The 17832-nt window shown below is 38.7% G+C and overlaps 2 protein-coding genes across 14 annotated transcripts in view; one reads left to right on the forward strand and one right to left on the reverse strand.

Moving 5' to 3' along the window:
• Positions 1–15610, forward strand: part of LOC124308017 (uncharacterized) — a 28374-nt gene extending 12764 nt beyond the window's left edge. For 6 of the 13 annotated variants that reach the window (XM_046770301.1, XM_046770290.1, XM_046770296.1 and 3 more), the window contains 8 exons: positions 8497–8719; positions 8864–8967; positions 9049–9240; positions 9338–9483; positions 9584–9710; positions 9813–10262; positions 10431–11862; positions 11944–15610. In XM_046770301.1, the coding sequence (XP_046626257.1) occupies positions 8551–8719; positions 8864–8967; positions 9049–9240; positions 9338–9483; positions 9584–9710; positions 9813–10262; positions 10431–11862; positions 11944–13451 (4128 nt within the window). In that variant the 5' untranslated portion in view covers positions 8497–8550 and the 3' untranslated portion in view covers positions 13452–15610. Of the gene's footprint in view, positions 1–8208; positions 8329–8464; positions 8720–8863; positions 8968–9048; positions 9241–9337; positions 9484–9583; positions 9711–9812; positions 10263–10430; positions 11863–11943 lie in introns of all 13 variants that reach the window. The other 7 variants (XM_046770302.1, XM_046770294.1, XR_006908901.1 and 4 more) reach the window with 6 other exon arrangements.
• A 240-nt stretch (positions 15611–15850) lies between these two features.
• On the reverse strand, positions 15851–17689 carry LOC124308031 (charged multivesicular body protein 2a). Its single transcript, XM_046770343.1, has 5 exons — positions 17496–17689; positions 17054–17227; positions 16813–16988; positions 16579–16713; positions 15851–16427 (listed from the first exon to the last, which is right to left on the reverse strand). The coding sequence occupies exons 2-5, from the start codon at positions 17219–17221 to the stop codon at positions 16202–16204; spliced, it is 705 nt and encodes a 234-aa protein (XP_046626299.1). The 5' UTR covers positions 17222–17227; positions 17496–17689; the 3' UTR covers positions 15851–16201.
• Between the last annotated feature and the right edge of the window lie 143 nt (positions 17690–17832).

Raw genomic sequence — 17832 nt, forward strand, 5'->3', positions numbered from 1 at the left:
TTGCTCAGTGATGCAATGAAAGAATACGAAAAATCCATCTAAGCTGTATTCTTTAATCACTGTGTAATACTTGTACAAAATATGTCCAGTTATTGCCGCATCTACAACGTTAATAAAAATGCTGCAACCCGCAGGACTTGTGATTATCAGTTACACAAGTGCGTGTAAACGTCAATTACCATTCGACCAGAAATCCTCGCCTTTTATTTTCAAGAAAAGCGTGACGAAGGTCTGGGTAGGTGCAATTCGAGAATGAAAGACGAATTAGAATTCTATGGACTTATACACCCTCGAATCGAATATTGTTACATAGTTAAAATAAAAAGAATGTCCCGGCAAGTCCACTAAAATTTACAGATTGATTTGACCATTTTTTAAAAATTCATCTGTACACGCTCTGTACTAAATTGTATTTATATTACTTAATACCAAATCTTCTTTCGTTCTTTTTTCTTACGAAAAATCGCAGGATATTGTTAGTAAATTGATTGTCAGACAGTAATATGGTTACTAGATAATATTAAAGTCATCGGTATTATTGTAAATAAAAATTGTCATTAATCTCAGTCATATTTCTTGAAAGCTCACTGGAAAAATCCTATTTTCCATTCCAAAAAAACGTGCGAACCCTGTAACGTAATATTTTACCCAATATTTTCAAGCCAATGATCGAGCCAACTCCAAAAGAGTTGTAGGCATGTCCCGGAGCACCTGCGGTAGCCCATCTTGCCCCTCTCTGACTCGTCTCTTGGCCTATTTTAAATATCGCGATGCACCCTTCGTCGCAGCCCGACAAGTTATTGACCTGAAAGAGACGTTTAACGTTCACGTATATTCGTACTGGAGGACAATCTGTTTTAGCCAATTGCCAAGGATTTCTCGCCGCTGCAACCATGCGAATTGACTCTTCACGTGTATTTTATATATTCGTTTACGTACACTGAGAGAAATTTCTAGTTCCGATTACCGCTCGGTCCTTAACTATTTTCATTTTTTACCACAATCGAAAAAAATAATTCTAGTTAAAAAATGAAAATTAGTTTTCTAATTGTTACCAGAAAGTCTGGTATCCGTTACTATTCTTTCTCATTAAGATCACTGTTGCTAAATTTTCTTGCAACTATTGCGAAAATTTAATGCTCGTGCAGCAATAAATTGGCGTTAAAGCCTTATTCAACTAAAAAACTAGAGTAAACCGAAGAAACTGATTTTGCGTTGGAATTACCAAAAAAGGATCGACGATAGCGCAAAATCGTAACGCGTACCTCGTTTTTCGTAATACCAACAATATTCAAACAGTTTTTTCAACGATACCTGTTTTACTCAATTTTTCTAGTTACTGTAACAAATAAAAATTTTCGCTCTTTACGCTCTTATACAAGCATCCCGGTGTTGCGCAGCATCGTTGCTACAGATTTATAAATCATGTTATACTATCGCATGCCGCGAATGATCGTTGTCTTATAAAGTTGTAGAGCTTTGCGTTCAATGGGAGTATCCACACAGACCGAGTCCCGAAGAGCGATTTATCTTCGAACCCGTTTCGCGCCAGAGAAAGTTGTGACGTCGATAAATTCCCCGGTTCTATGTAATATTGATCATGCTTTTGCTTTCGCGCCGATTGCCTTATGATTTCGTTGATTCTTTGCGTAGCTCATCTTACACCCTGTTTTTTCTACGCGCGTGATTCGATTCGGATTTATCTTTTATACGCTGATCCATATGGAGAAAAAAAAGAGGATGAAGTATGTAATTTTCGAAAGCCGACACCTTGTAATTCATTCTAAAATTGCGCAATAATAATTTTTTTCCCTGATCTTTCGTTTATACGTCAACGTCACTAACCTCAGCGTCACAGAAAGAAGATAACTCTGCGATTAATGGCGATAGATCGTTAGATCAGTGACCTTGGTATTTCCTACCTAGACATACCCGAGATTCACATCTCATATTTTTCGGTATTTATCAAAAGGCGGTATGCGGATCTAAACGCCGCAAAACTCGTAAAACCCGATTTCAATCTCAAGGAGTTTACGACTCTGACGCTTCGATTATTTTTTGTATTCATTCTATTCGTCGTCGTCATTATATTACTAACTGATCTCCGATCATTTGTAACTTTGGGCGGGGATTATATTCACAGGAAAGCACGAATATATAGTTTCGATGAATCCACGAGCTCCGATCGTTTCAGATTCTCGAATTGAATACAACAATCTTGAGGTAGGAATTTTCGAACCACTACCGTACAAACGTTGATCCGATTGATTGAAACGGTCCTTGAGAGTCAAGTCCTGGGTTCTTTCGACTGTACGTACAATCACGATTACTTGGCCGTCTACCGTGCATGGGCCGAATGGTGGCATTTGCAACTTCTCGGTGTTACTGCAAGGCCGAGTGGAGGGTGAAGCATAAAAGAAGGCGGTGTGCGTAAAGCCGTGGTAAGTCAATTTTTACAAGGCGATTTGAAGGCGGGGGAATTATTAGCTGCAGAGGTTGTCCTTACCATTGGCACGAAAGGAGAGTTTGCGATTTATATACCGAGGACAAGGCTGTTTAAGCAACTACGCTTCAAGAATGTAACCCGAGAACTTGTCGCTGCAACGTTTCTATGTATCTATGTATACAATTCGTTTTTTACCGCGCGCTTATAGTAACTTTAATCCCATTTTTTCCCCTTTTACTATTTAGGTTTCTAGGATGCAGCCGTTAACCATAACCCTGCAGCTGCTGCCGCGCTATACTATCTGGCACGCTGATTGTTTTTCCTCCGATGTCACACGGCTTCTTTGTTCTTTCGCATTTTTTTTTCTTTTTTGTTCTCTTTTCTTTCTCTTTCTCTATCTTTTTTCCCTACCGTCCATTTCGTGCCTCGCAATTAAGAACGCGTATATGCAGTGTATATTGAGATCACACCTGCACGCGATAATATCACGTTCACACCGCCGCCCCATCAAGTCAAATCACTGTTGGTGGAATCGAAAAAAACGGGGAAAATCGAAAATTTCAGATTCGATCAAATCCGAAGAAAAGATCTTTGTCCAGGGATTTTAGGGATCGCTGATAACTAATCTGAAATCAAATTTCACACATTCAAAATGGTGGATCCAATATGGCGGACGAATATTTCAAATTTGATAGAATACGGTCAAGAACTTTATGCAGGGGTCTTCGGGGTCGCTGATTGGATTCACCATGCTGTATTTTTAAAGTCTGATTTCAGATTCGTAATCAGCGATCCTTAAAATCCCTGGACAGAGTTTTTTTCTCCGGATTTGAACGAATTTGAAATTCTCGTTCGCCATCTTGAATTTTTAAAATCAAAATTCAAATTCGTAATCAGCAACTCCAAAAACTTGCAATTTATGTAAAACATGTATACGTGTAGAGGGGTAACTTTTTCGAAAATAAATTGTTTCAACGTTCATATAATCATAACGAACATAACCTATTTAAATTGACAACATTTCAAGTGGACCGTTTTAATATATTGTAAGTGAGGAATAGGAATTGGACCGAATTCAACTCTAAGTGCGAACTATAAATTTGATCCTCATTCTCACATAATTGAACTCGCATTTTGTTTCGGACCTTTATATACACACCATAACCGAAAGATTGAGGCAATAATGATCACTGTACGTATAATCATAAAATGTGTATGTATAACGGCAAGTATTACGTAATCGAATCATCAAAGTATTTCACGATCAGAAGCTGCGTTGCTTTCGAGCTCTCAATCCGCCAATATTCAACAACTTTGCTTTCAAACATCGTCGTAGTGAAGTACGTCGCTCTTCCCCCTCCTTTAATCTTAATTGACATTCCTTGTCACCGGCTCTGTTTCAAAGATTCTCCGCATTGCATTTAATAATGAATTTTTTTTCTCCATACGTCGATATAACTTCATGGCTAAAACTCTTTCTACCAGGCGCAGATTCGCTTATCATACCAAACTTCTTGCACGATGAAACCCTTTAGTCTTCACTCTTTCTTTTCCTGTCTAATTATGCGCGAATAAGATGTTTGTCGATGATCCGCCAAATTTTTGCAAAGGGCTACGCATATCGCATATCCGGTAGATTCGGAACGTAAGTTATATACTTGGACTTGTGGCCGCAGGGTTGATACTTAAAATTTTCGTTGCAAATCCGCCCTCCCCCTCCATCACCGCCGTACTACATGGCCCTCGGTTTTCATCGATCTACACGAGCCTAGTTGCCTTGTACCTGCCTCTGCAGTGCCCTAAATATTGCTTTGAGAGGTCTTCATTTTTTTCGTACCTATACACATACTGCGATTATACCTATGTATAGTACCCTAGTCACTTTGAGATACAGACATAGACTCGGCTATACGTATATCATTGCTTTCACAGTCGACACAATGATCAGATCGAAACTTTGTATCTTAATGTTAAACGTACTGTTTATTACACGTACGTATACTTTTGAAGCCTTGAGATTGATTATAAAAAGTTGGGCTGGTTTTCTGTGGTAAAGCATATCCATAAGAAGTGATCTCCCGTTTCTTAAAACGTCCGGCTCTCCCGGTCAGGGTTGAATGCTATTCTAAATTTTTTTTCCCCGTCCTAATCTGCTCAGTTCGTGTCGTGCGTTTCTCTGTATCTCAGCATCTCTGCAAACTGGATTTAGATTTTACAATTTTTTTTTCTTCCGCCTCCCGTAACGCTGTATAAAAACAGATATAGCCGTATACGGTTATTGTATTGTTTAACAGTATAACCTGCACGATATTCGATGCTTGAATCAAGTCTGATACGCCATAACGGTGTATAAGATAAACTCCCTTCTCACTTGAGGTTTGAGAATTATGTAGATTACTTCAGAGGCTGAAAATACTTTGTTAATTAACACTTTTCCTGAATTATCTTTCCGATCAATTTCTATACGCCTATAATATAATCTTTTTCATAAATGTGAATAACAAACCGTGCACGGATCGTCCGGCAACAGTTGATGACAGTACGTTATACGCGTCAAAGCGGAGGCTGGAGACTTGACATCTCATATTGTAAACTATGTTAAACTAGTCCATGGAAACTGGAGGTTCGGCCTGAAAGCAATATCGAGTAAATTCATCGCGCAGTCGCTGGCAGCTTTCGCTGTCTGCGGAGAGATGACGAGCCCTTTGATGCGTGCACAACCGCCCTTCTTCAAAGTGCACCACGTACCGACCCGCAGTTGCAGTGGGCCGAGTATCATCAGCCATGTTCGCCACTCTGAGGCACGCTACATCAAATTTGCATTACCGTATCGGTGCTGCTTCTTCGACGCGTCGGATTAACCATCGAGCTTCTTGGACTTTCGCACTTGCATTTTGATTCCACGACACTGACGATCTTATTTATTGCATCGGTGTCATTTGTTGCGTGCGTTTCCGCCCACCATTCGTGGATATCTTCTTCTTTCTTACAATTGTCGTCTACATATTCTTATGTCACACACCCATGGACAAGGACGTGGTTGATCTCATCATTTTTCTCGATGTTTGCCGGCTCTACTTACAAGCCAAAAAGAGGGCCAGGAACTTAGGAACCCTCTGGGCTATCCTCACTTTTATTCGCACCGAAAATCCCGTCTCCTTTTTACGCTGGTGCCAAGCCTACAACGTCCCTTACTTGATGTACCGCAAAACTCATCTTGCGAGACGACGGCTCGAAGATACTGAAAGAAATACCCTGAACCTTACGAATCTTCTTCGAATTTTACAACAACTGTTTTACTGCCGGTGTCTCCAACCTCCCGTAGTATCTAGTTGGGAGTTTGATTAGCCCTTTGTGGCTGCTGACTGCCGCTTTCAATCAACTAACGAATTGGGTAAGAAGAGGAAGAATTAATATGATTGTAAAAATAAACCTCATACTTGCATTCCGATGATTGCTTCAACTATTGGTAAATTGTTTTTAACCATTGAAACGGGTGAGTATTCATTCCTGCTCTTCCTGCTTCTTGGCCAGTCTGTTCAGCAGTTTTGAATTTTACCTGCGTCTGTTTTTTCGCGGTACGACTAATCGGCGTGTCATTTATTTTACCGTTCTTCGTAACTCCGTTTTATGGCGAATGCAACGCATGCAATTGAGTGAAGTGTTTCATGGAATATCACCGTAGTTCTACGACATTGAAGTCAGCAAGATTCGTGTATAGAGGAGTATATTAGTATTCGTGTATATTCAACGAGTCGTGTTAATTTTATTTACATGTATTCGAAAAATAACTCAAGACCAAGAAAAAGATCGAAACTGCGCTAAAAAAAAAAAAAATATATCGTAAAGAAGAGAAAATCGTCTGCTGTTCAAACAAGTCAATTAACGGTCAGGTTTCTCCCATTCTCCATAACCAGTACAGGTATTATAAGTTTACAGAAATTCTCGAACTTGATGTAACGCGTATAATCGTCTACGTACATACACACCGCGCAGTAAGCGAGAATTTTTATTTTTGTGAATAAAATTGTACACGCTACGTCGGGATTACTTTACTTGACAAAGAATGAATAGAGCCATTATACAATTCATTCGTATAACGGCGGCTTGCATGATTCACCTGAATAATAATTAAACACTTTTAGAGTTGGTCATAAAACTGCAGGCTTGGTTGTCCAAAAAATAAATCGAGTGTCTGTAACCGGTAGAAAACTAAAATATGGAGTTTGTGAAAGTGCACAGCTTAGATCCAATTACTAGAATTTTATCTCGCCGATATGGAGAATTTCTTGAAATTTCTATGCTTACAACGCAGTCCCGGTTAAGTGAGAATATGTAGCTGTGTCGCAATAAGTTTTCAAATAATAATAAAATCTGTTGAACGTCTGCGTTATTGTTATGTTTTGATTAAAAAATATTTGGATCAATGCACGTTATCTGCTCGGAGAGGTACGTACAACAGACTCCATATACTTTATCTGATCATTTCTATTCGGGTCACTCAACCGCGCCATGTCAATGATCATTGTCTCTTGCGGAGATGGTATAATTAGCGACAACGTTCAGCCAAGCTTACGAAAATTCTCTGTTCAAGACTTTATTCGATATCCGGTATCATTCGAAGAATAACGACCATTTGTTGATCCTCGCATATAATACCATATTGTATTACATCTTGACGATGTTTAAGTTAATAACATTGGTGAAAAATATCACTATTATCTTAATTCTAGAGTGATCTTTAAGTAACTAGGATTTCGAATACGAATTACGAGTGTGTTTTGTTTTATTACGGTTTTGCCTGAATTTGGGACAATTCCAAAATGGCGAAGTAACGGTTTTTTCTCAGCATGAATCGTCACTATAACGTTACTTACTTCAATGTATCATACATCTTCTCCAGACGTGCAAAAATTATAGAACAACCATCCACTGCGAGCGAGAATTGACAATTAAGAAACGAACGGACCTTGCGTAATATCCGCGACTCGCCAGAGCTGACGGCCTTTTATTCCGTGCACAGCAACCCAGTTCCGGGACCGGATCGCCTTAATCTCGATGAGTTACTTACGTTAAAGGCATACCTATAGGTATACATTTGGTGGGCTACAGCGTAGCGCAGTACCATGGAAAGTATAATCTCCAAATTTTTGCCACCCATAATGTATGGACTTATTCGAGGAGATTAACCAAAACAGTCGAAGAGAATGGAGAAATTGTTATCTGATTTTTTAACAAAGAACATTTCTGTCAAAAATCATCCGGCGCTCACGATTACGCCTCGGCGACTTGATCTACGATACGTTCTTATGAGGTGGCACTGCCTACTTATCCATTATATTATACCACATATACATACAGTCATTAATGTACTACGGTTAGACATTATGGTATTGTTCGTTTATTCCGCAAACAATATACCATTTTTTGTTGGGGTCAGACCATAGCCACACGGGGCCTTGAAACTTTACTTTTCAAATTGCCGACAGGTAAGCAAGCCCCTCTGCGAGGAGTACACGTTCAGTCTGCCAGATTTGCCGTTAATTGCGCAACGATTTTTTTTTTTTTTTTTACACACTTGCTCGGCTATCGCCACTCGCGTGTTGCGTGATGCCCTGGAGACTGTCGAGTAAATCCGGAACTTATTGTCAGTTCGTTGACCCCTAATTATTATTTCTTCGCATCTTCCACCACCTTCGATGGCATGGAAATCAATTAATTGACTCTAAGATGATTTGTACTTTGGGCTGAACGATGGACAGTGAACTAGAAGATAACGTTTCGGGTGAATTTATAATACTTTACTCACCCTTCAACCAATCGACTCCTAGGACTTCCAAATTTGAGATAGAATACTCAGGGTTAGAAGACGTTAGAGGCTGGTGTGTATAAACATTAATTAACAGACGTTTTTTCACGGGCTCAATTACTGACACAATTTTCATGACTACTTCGGTCCAGTTATTCAAAATATCTATGTACTAATGATCAAATGTGTCTGCGGACATATCATTACAGGCAGAGGAAAATATTGCCTAATTCTGTTACAGCAGTAATGCTAAGAGTGTGGATGTGGGTAAGAAACCGTCATCTTAACGAGAGGGATGTCTGAAAGTGACGGAGAGCAGACAGCTAGGTCTGTGGCCTTGGAGCAAGCATATGTCCACGAAGTGTACGAGCAATGCGCCGAGAAGACTGCCCAGAGTCGACACTGGCCTCGTATATATCAATTTCTTGAAGAGCTTGAGCCTGGGGCCCTTGTATGTGACGTTGGTGAGTAAAGACAAGACGTCTTTCCCGGTATTCTTGGAATTTCTAGCATCAGAACTGAGCAGGACAATGTCTGCCACTCTCCCGGCATCCTTATGCGAATGCAGTTGCCTGCCGATTATAATATCCCATAAATTATTGTCTCAGGTTGTGGCAACGGGAAGTATTTGAGCGTCAATCAGAGTATATTCAAAGTTGGGGCAGACAGGTGCAAACATCTGACGGACATTGCACGAGAAAAAGAAAATGAGGTATGCTGTGCACTACTGGAGTATAGCGGTATAACCAGAGTTATGAAATTGCAGGTATTATATTTTGAATTCAAATTCCAGGTCTTGATTTGTGACAATCTGTCGTTACCTTTTCGCGATGACAGCTTTGATGCAGTTTTATCCATTGCTGTTGTTCATCATTTTGCGACAACTGAGCGGCGAATTCACGCGCTTAAGGAATTGGCAAGAGTATTGCGAATTGGAGGACGGTTGGTAATATCTGTCTGGGCTATGGAACAGCGACACAGAAAGGTGAATTGAGAACTATATAACTTTCAATTAGGCTATAAAGTGACATTTTTCGTTGGAAGTCTTGACACATTTTACAATGTAATGTTTATTTTACCAGTTCGAGTCTCAAGATGTGTTGATTCCGTGGCCCAAAGCCTACTGTCTTAGCTCGTTTTCGAATGGAGCTACATATTCGGGAATTCCATATGCCGATGAAATACAACACAACCAGATAGCCCCAAAGGATTTTCTAACATCCAAGAGGTACTTGTTACCGCTTACCACACTGAATCTTTTCAAACTACGATGAAATCACATCTGATATGTGAACTGTAAAAATACTTGGAAGTGTAATCATTTTCAGAAATAGTCGAAAAAAGTATGGAACCAAAAGTTACTGGATTGATCCAGTGCTAAGCCCATCTCCCTCAACCAGCAGTCTCTCTAGTCCAAATGAAACATGCTACAGTTTTGTGCGCAGAGCCTTACAGGTGAGTCATTGCTCATTCTATTTCTGACAAACAGAATTTTACGCACAATAACGTTTTGGCACTTGTTTTCATCGAAGCTAATCACTGACGTTTGATATTCAGAAATTGGCAGGAGGTAAGCGCAACTGCCCTGGAAGTCGTCCTTGGTTTTTGGAGACTTGGAGCCAAAGCGGAGGAAAAGTAAAACGGCACATGCAACAGGAATATGATAGCGGGGATGTGGACGATTTGCCAATAGAATTGCGCCGACTTGAGGACTTGAATGCAACGCTCAACAAATATCCTGACACCCTGAGTGTCAAGTCAAAAAGCCTTGGTGATATTCTGGAAATACAACGACTCAACCTAGTGAGATCACGCTCTAGTATACCTGGTCTCTGCTCTACGTTAACATCTGATTCGTTCTTAAATGAAACGGCCGAAACTCCACCCCTTACCAATGCAAAGCCTAAGCTTGTGAAGCAAAAGTCTCATTTCATAGAAGATGTATGTGTAGAAATTTCTGAAAACACTGCCATTCAAGAACTCATTAAGGACCTTCCAGATTTTCAGGTGAATTTTCTTTCAGATCAGATATGCCAATATTATTATATTGTTGATTTATCATTTTTTTCGCGGCATTGATACCTCGTCCTCTAGCCTGCAAACCTTTATCATTGGTAATAATACATTGTTCTGCAACGAAGGCTGCTTCTAACTCAATCTTGCTTCTCATTTCAGACTGTACAAAGGTTCCCTCTAAAACGTGGAAATGTACAGAAACAGAGCTCTCTGAACGAGGAGTTGATGTCTATTGATCGACTGAAGGAAAAGGAAAAAGTGCGAAGGAACATAATGAAGCAAGCTTCGCTAAACGAGGAGATAATATGTAACCGAAAAGCATTCGAAGCATTCAAGGATTCACTTTATTCTACGAATGCTACAAAACGATTCCAACTGTTGAAAAGTGGCCTTACAAATAGAATAAAACAGTCAACCACGAATATAGAAAAGGTGTCTGGTATGTCAATTAAAAACGGATTTGTCAAAATGCTCCAAGGTTGGACATCTGCTGAAAACGAAGATGAAACAAGCTGCAGTACGATGATGCCCTGTGAGCCGGTGTCGTCGAAATTGAAACCCGCAGAGAAAGTTACGACGATAATAAAAAAAGATGCGGAAATAGTCGAGAGACGATTATCGCGCGAAGATGGATCAGATTCATCCAAGGACAGTAGTTTGCAAAGTGACACTAGTGTTGATTCGGAAGACAGTTTTGCTTCGGTTATTTACGTGCCAAAACACGACTTGTCATCCATTATTGATGCAATCTCAGCAACTCCTGGTTGTCAGTTAAGCGCTATGTCTGCTCCGCCTTCACCGCGAGTGAAACACCCTCCTGATTTAATGGGACCAAGATTGAAACTGATTCCGATATCACCGCTGCTTAAACAATTTCCTGCCACCAGCAAGTCGTTACCACCGACAAGCCCACCTGGACTATCTCCTCGTACGCTAAACTCAATACCACCTAGGAAATTTTTTAGCGCTTTTTCTAGTAGTCATCAAACTTCTATATTTGATAAACTGATTTCTGCTGATGAGACCGACTTCAATTCTAGCAATCAACAGAAAATTACCGATTCTCAAAGTTCGGAGCTACTTGATCCACCCAGTGTTTGTACGGATTCTACAATAGAAAAACACAGCCCTACAAAGCAAGTATCACCGACTCAAGTAGAGAACGAGCCAATGTCGCAAGCAACAAACACTGAGAATGTCGTATCATTGGACGAAGCCCCTCTGATCCCAGTACCCGAGGAAGTCTCGATGCCACGAGCTAAGATGTTAACTGAGAAATCCAGTACAGAATCTATCAACGAGGAAGAAAGTCGTAAATCGAGATTGAATCAAATAAAGGAACTCCTCAAACAGAAACCAGGCTTTGCGACTAGATGTGCCAAGCCGTCGTTCCCATTGGTCCGACGTGCCTCAGCGGCTGCTCCTGGTCGCTTAGAAACAGTTACTAGGCCTTTGCCGAGACTCTTGTCTTTAGAACTATTCAATCCGGAAACAGATGATTTGGATAGCGACTCAAGTGGGGTATCGTCCCCTGAATCTGTCGGTTCTGTAATCAGCGTGATATCGGACGAGCGTTTCACGACAGTTAAAGGTATAGTGAAATTTTGTCAAGTCTTAATGTCATAGGTTTATTTAAAGTCTATTAATGAGCAATGCTTTGGTTAATTTTCAGATAACGTTAAATTGGATGGCAATGGACAAGAGATGTCGCAAAATCCAAACGAAAGGCGCCCATCTTTGGTGGTAAGGCATTCCGAATTTAGTCATTTAGATAACAACAGCGCGTACGAATTATTGACTCCCAGAAGCCTAAGTGAATCGTCGACGGAAGTGTCATTAGCATCGTCGCAATCAATTAGACTTTTGGAAGCAGCAGCCATCGTTGCCAGTTCTCTTGAGGATGCTGTGGAAACAGCAATCCAAGTGAAACCGCACAGTGACATGTACTCATCAAAAGCACAAAAATATACAACTTTGGATGATTCATTGAAGTTTCCAAATTCGTGGAGAAGTGATGGTGCCTCTCCCTCGGAGCTACAAGAGTTATTGGATGACTCAAAACCGAATTCTTTTTTGCCGGAGACAAAGACATGGGACGAAGAATGCCGACAACAGTTGATCGACTTTACGGAAAAATTGAATGAAAACCTCATCTATGACATTGATAAATATAGCCAAAAAACTGAACTGGAATTCAGCCAGGATTCAAAACCGAAACGGATCGACTTGGATGTGTGTGTGGCGAACTTGGAACCTAAAGTCGTTAATTCTTTTATAATCGACTCGTATATACCTCGATACAAACAGCTGTCAGGCAACGAAAAATTGGCAACTTGTAAATATAGCGAACTAGTAGACACCAATGCCTGGTTAAATAAATGTACAAACGATATGGAGATTTCAAAAACTGACAATAAGCCAAGCGATAATTTGCTTGGGCTAGAATGCTCAAACGCAGACATAAGTAGTAAAAGTGTAATTAATAATGTACTCATTGAGAGAGGAAATGCCGAGGATATCATGGATTTTGTTTTGGTTTCAAATAATGGAGAATATACCGTTCGAGAGAAGAATGAAATTAAAGATACATGCACGGGACAAGGTGTTCCTGAAATACAGTCCCAGGGTGGCGCTACGAGATTTATCGAAGAAATTGAAGAAAAGGCACGTATAAGATTCGGAAATTCGATCGAGTCAAGCGACATCGGAGATTCCATAGAAAACACTACCAGTCTTAGCGATTTCAGTCAAACCGAATCATTTCGAGAATCCGTAGCAATGGAAAAAACTCACAATGGTAGTTCAGCATCTCTCGGATCTTGTAATACCGAGTGTAAAAGTAAAAATGCCAAGAGCAAACTTCAGTCCGAAGTACGTTCAGCTTCAGAAGAGATTAGCTCCCGTCCTCCGATGGTTAGGCAACAGGCGTCTGTTAATTCTGAATGTATATTATCTGCAACTAGCAATGGAACTTTAACAGGTTCATCTTCGCAAGAGTCATTGCCATCTGATCATGGAGGCGGAGCCATAACGTATCACCAGTACTATCATGTTTTCAGAGAAGGAGAGTTGGACCAACTAATTAATAAATATGTTGAAAATTTACATATTATTTCGTCCTACTACGACCACGCGAGTTGGTGCATAGTTGCAGAGAAAGTGCAAGTCTGGACTATATGACTCACCGCTACTTGCCAATATCAAATTTCCAATTTTATATATTTTCCTGCTTTTTTAAGCTGTTCTTCTCATAATAATTACCTATTACAATGGCTTGTAAATATGTAAAATATAATGTTTCTGAACTAAGCGCACAGGCTGGTAGATGATTTGTATAGTAAATAACACTTTTAGTTATAGATATTTATATTATTTAAATGCTTGATCAATGTTGAAATTTTTTTTTTTTTCTTCTACGTTAACAAATATCGAAACGCCGATATTCTTTGCGCGTCATTAATTTATTATGTATTTCACCCTTCATCATTTCGAACTGATATTAGCAACGTGATAGAAACATACCTTCGAAAAGTTCTTGCCTGCTAATTGAAATAAACGGAATATAATCTGAGGAATCAGGTGCAGTAATTGAAAAAAGGAACAATTTTTGAATTATTCATAATGCAGAAATGACCTTCAGTTTTTGTTTCGATATTTTTACAGTATATTTTTTTGCAGAATGAAAGACTCGTGTTCCATGGTAATGCAGTACATACTGTAAGCAGAACTTATAGAACGAACGCCTAAATAATGTTATAAGAATGCTACGAGTCTTGTTATCTACATTCGATTGTTGACTTCTATTTGAAGAGCTCTAAACTACCTAAGAACATAAGTAACAAAAAACCGTTTCACCCTGTAAATAAATATCCCTGTTCATGAACTTAGACAATTTGTGAGATTAATCTATTAATGTTGTTTTACGTAAGCATCCGTCTAGCAATTGTCCGAATATACGAACTCCATCAAATTTACAAAAATCACTAACAATGATAATTAAATTTAAAAAAATATATCCATTAAAAATAGTAATAATAATAATATTGATAAAAAGTGGAAATGCTACTACTGTTAAAACACAATATCACGGTTTGTTGTACTCAATCTAGATCTCGCTACATAAAAATAACAAAACAATATGATCGTATGTTTGTGAGATTTTCATAATTAATTCTCTGTACTGTCAATGATTTCACAATAATGCAAAAATTGTATAACTGATCATCTTTCATAATGTCTTACCTGCTTTGTTCCTTATCATGAAAATCTAATCTCACTAAGAAATCACACGAAGTAGAAGACAGACGAAATCGGATATTGTTCAAAATGAAAAGTAGATCTACATAGATTGATCAATCGATGTGATTTCAGATACAGTGTGCTCAGCGGAATACCTTTTGTGTGATTACCATTTTCTTTTAAATGACACTGAATCAGTTGCAGTATTAAGCCTCGGGTGATATCGATAAGCTAACTTGCACAACATTGTCATCTATCAAATACTTCAGACGAATTGGCTTGTGTTTGAATAGATGGTTTGGCATTCAATCTGTATTTATTTAGTTCTTGAGCTTCATAGGGCAGGATGCCATCATAACAGTGCAGAAATGGTAACTTCTTTTGCGGCAAGGAACATGCTAATCCAAGGAGGATCTTCATCTCGTAAACCCATAAGGTTTCAAAAAAATAATTCCTTGTCTTCCAAAGGTTAAATAAGTGAATACAGTAATGAACTTTGTGTTACTTCTCTATCTTAATTATTTATTAATTTTTTTTTCACTTAATTTAATAATAAAACACTATGTGAAAACGCAGAATTAACAAACTAATATTATTTTATGTTCTAGCTATAACCAAACTGATGTGGAAATTGTTTTTTGCACATTTCACTAACGAACACAAAAGTATTCGTACAGTATAATACACATGTCATACTTTTGTAATCAAAGTATTGATTTAAAAAATGTTAATAATTGTACAGATTTCAACAGTGTGCAATTTATTTTTCTCAAAACGCCTGATGAACTGAAATGGCACACATGGTATCTCATCGATAACAGTAGCATTGCGAGTAGTGGAATGCGTAGTCATACTACTTCATTAGCAAATTTAAAAGTTCTCGAATTATTTAAGTTCAGGTTGCGTTGTCTTATTAACGCAAAGGCATTTTATTTAATTATTTAGACAGTATAAATAATGATAAACATCAATGTAGGTACATACATGTGCATATTTTTTATGGTAATCTTGATATCAGTGAACAGGAGAGTAAAAAGTGAAGGCTGCTTTTTACAATGAGAAAAAAAATGTACTGACGGAGCTTATTCTTATGTTTTTCCTGATTTTAGAAAAATACGAAAATAAAAGTCTTAAATATTTTTCACATTAAATACACGAAACGAATTTTAACGTTTCATTCAACTTTCAGTATGGTTAATATGAAATGGTGTTTAATGTTTCTTTTACTGTAGCATATTGAATATAAAATAGAGTTTGATCAGAATCCCGATGTCCATGGTCTGAAAAATCTTATCTAATCTTCAGATTCAAGGTGCCCAGTGAGTAATGCACCTATGCAGTAACCAATTTCAGAGTTGTTTTAGCTCGAGTTCAAGAATTTGAAACGATTTCTAGTACTGTGGCCACTGGCCTCGAGTCACGAGAATCTTCAGTCTATCTTAATAAGCAGTTGGTACTTTAAGTATAGTAATGTTTTATACGACTGTGAAACCAATAAGCTGCATCAATTATCATTAATGCGTATAAAAAACAAAAACATGTTCCCGACATGCAGATCAAATACGGATATAATTTGCGTCGGCTGCGTGAAGATCTTCATAGGTTCCAGCTAGCTCTTGATTTATCACAATATGTTAAGCAATTTCTGTACAGTATTTATAGATTTATAATAATTGGTATGAATGTGGAGTTTATTCACGACGTAAGTTTTCGAGCCTTGCTTGCAAGTCTGCGTCCGCATCATTGACATTACCAGCTCCGTCTGAACCGCCTGCGGTTCCGCCACCTCCAACTGCTGTTGCAATAGGTTGTTTATTTCCTGTCACACTCAAAGATCCGGATGCTTGAGGTAAACCAGACAATTGATCCGTCAATTGCAGGCCAAGTTCATCCAGGACTTGGGAGACAACAGCGTCGCTAGATGAGTATGCAAGACAAATATTAGAGCTCTAACCATTTAATAAGGGATTAAAATTGGTAAATGGAATGAAACCACAGGATACCTCAAGAAGAGTACGTGCATAGGACAAAGATATGCGTTTTCGTCTGATTAATTGTTAATGATTACCTTTCTTCTTCATCTCCTTCATCTTCCATTGCATCGTCGATGGCATCATTCATGATTTCTTCCTTCATATCCATTATTTCGGACTGCTTCTCAAATTCTTGTAAGATTTTTTGGATTTGTGGTAAATTCAGTTGTCTGGAACCAAGAAAAGGCAATGATGACGATTCACTCCCGAACAAGAGTTTAGCCCCTATAATTTTTTTTCTAATTGAATAAGATAAGCAGCAAACTTACTTATTCATACTCTGCATTGCTTTGGTTACACCCTTCATAGCTTGCGCCATGGTATTCTGAGAACGTAGTGTTTGTATTTTCAATGAAACAGCCTGAATATTAGCTTTCATTAGCATAAACTTCTTAACGTATCTTCTTGTTCTCACAAGATCCTTAGCCATTATTTTAACAGCTTCCTATAATATATAGGGACAAATTAGTACACTTTCATTACTGTCATTATATGATAGTGCAAACTTGCCATTTGTCCCTCTTTGGCGAGTTTTTTAATGTCGGCAATAATCTTCTTCTCCTGTTGCTCCATGCGCATTTTTTCCCTATCCAAGTCTCGCATCGCCTTGTTTAGAGCTCTTTGATTCTTTCGGAGCATCTCCTCAGGAGTAACACGTTTTCCAAATAGCCACTCCATTTTTTCCTAAGGAATATGAACGATTTGAGGTAAAATATTTTTGTTGTTATGAACAAAACCATGCCTATACAGTCGCTGACATGACATGACTTATGACTCATTCTATGCATTAGCGTGTTCCGTGTACTGCAGTGCTCAGTATCCTCAAGACGTTCTAAAAATCTCTAATTGGTATTTTTTTGCAATAGGAACGGCAGCAGCAACACAGTAAAGTTGTCAGTAACTAAAGAATAGTTATTTTAACGTAGCAGTAGGCAAAATATTTGTAACTTACTTTTCTCGCGCGATGACAGCCTTTTTCATACGTTAATCAGAAAATCACAGCTGATTCTCTGTATTCCACCTGTATTCACTGCTGTGAGTAGAACTATGCGAAGCTAAACTAGATCCACCTAGCGGGGTTTGAACCAAGCAAATTAAGTTCCTAATTTGCGGGGATTACTCTATGGTTCAGTGCTCCACGGAGACTGCCACAAGGAGCATCGACTGATATGGGTGAATTGACAAAACTTGTTGCAGTAACCGTTCCGAACACGTTTATTTTTTGTACCACTAGTGTCGCTAGTGTTCCTTTTGTACCAAGGTGTCATTAGCTGCAGGGTGGTAAGATA

This window comes from Neodiprion virginianus, chromosome 6 (assembly GCF_021901495.1).
Source record: "Neodiprion virginianus isolate iyNeoVirg1 chromosome 6, iyNeoVirg1.1, whole genome shotgun sequence".
NCBI lineage: Eukaryota > Metazoa > Arthropoda > Insecta > Hymenoptera > Diprionidae > Neodiprion > Neodiprion virginianus.

Coding starts and splice junctions, on each gene's coding strand:
- LOC124308031 (XM_046770343.1), bottom strand. CDS start 17,221: ATGGAGTGGCTATTTGGAAAACGTGTTACTCCTGAGGAGATGCTCCGA. Junction 16,989..17,053: donor TCGCCAAAGAGGGACAAATG/GCAAGTTTGCAC, acceptor TATATATTATAG/GAAGCTGTTAAAATAATGGC. Junction 16,714..16,812: donor GCAATGCAGAGTATGAATAA/GTAAGTTTGCTG, acceptor TCTTGGTTCCAG/ACAACTGAATTTACCACAAA.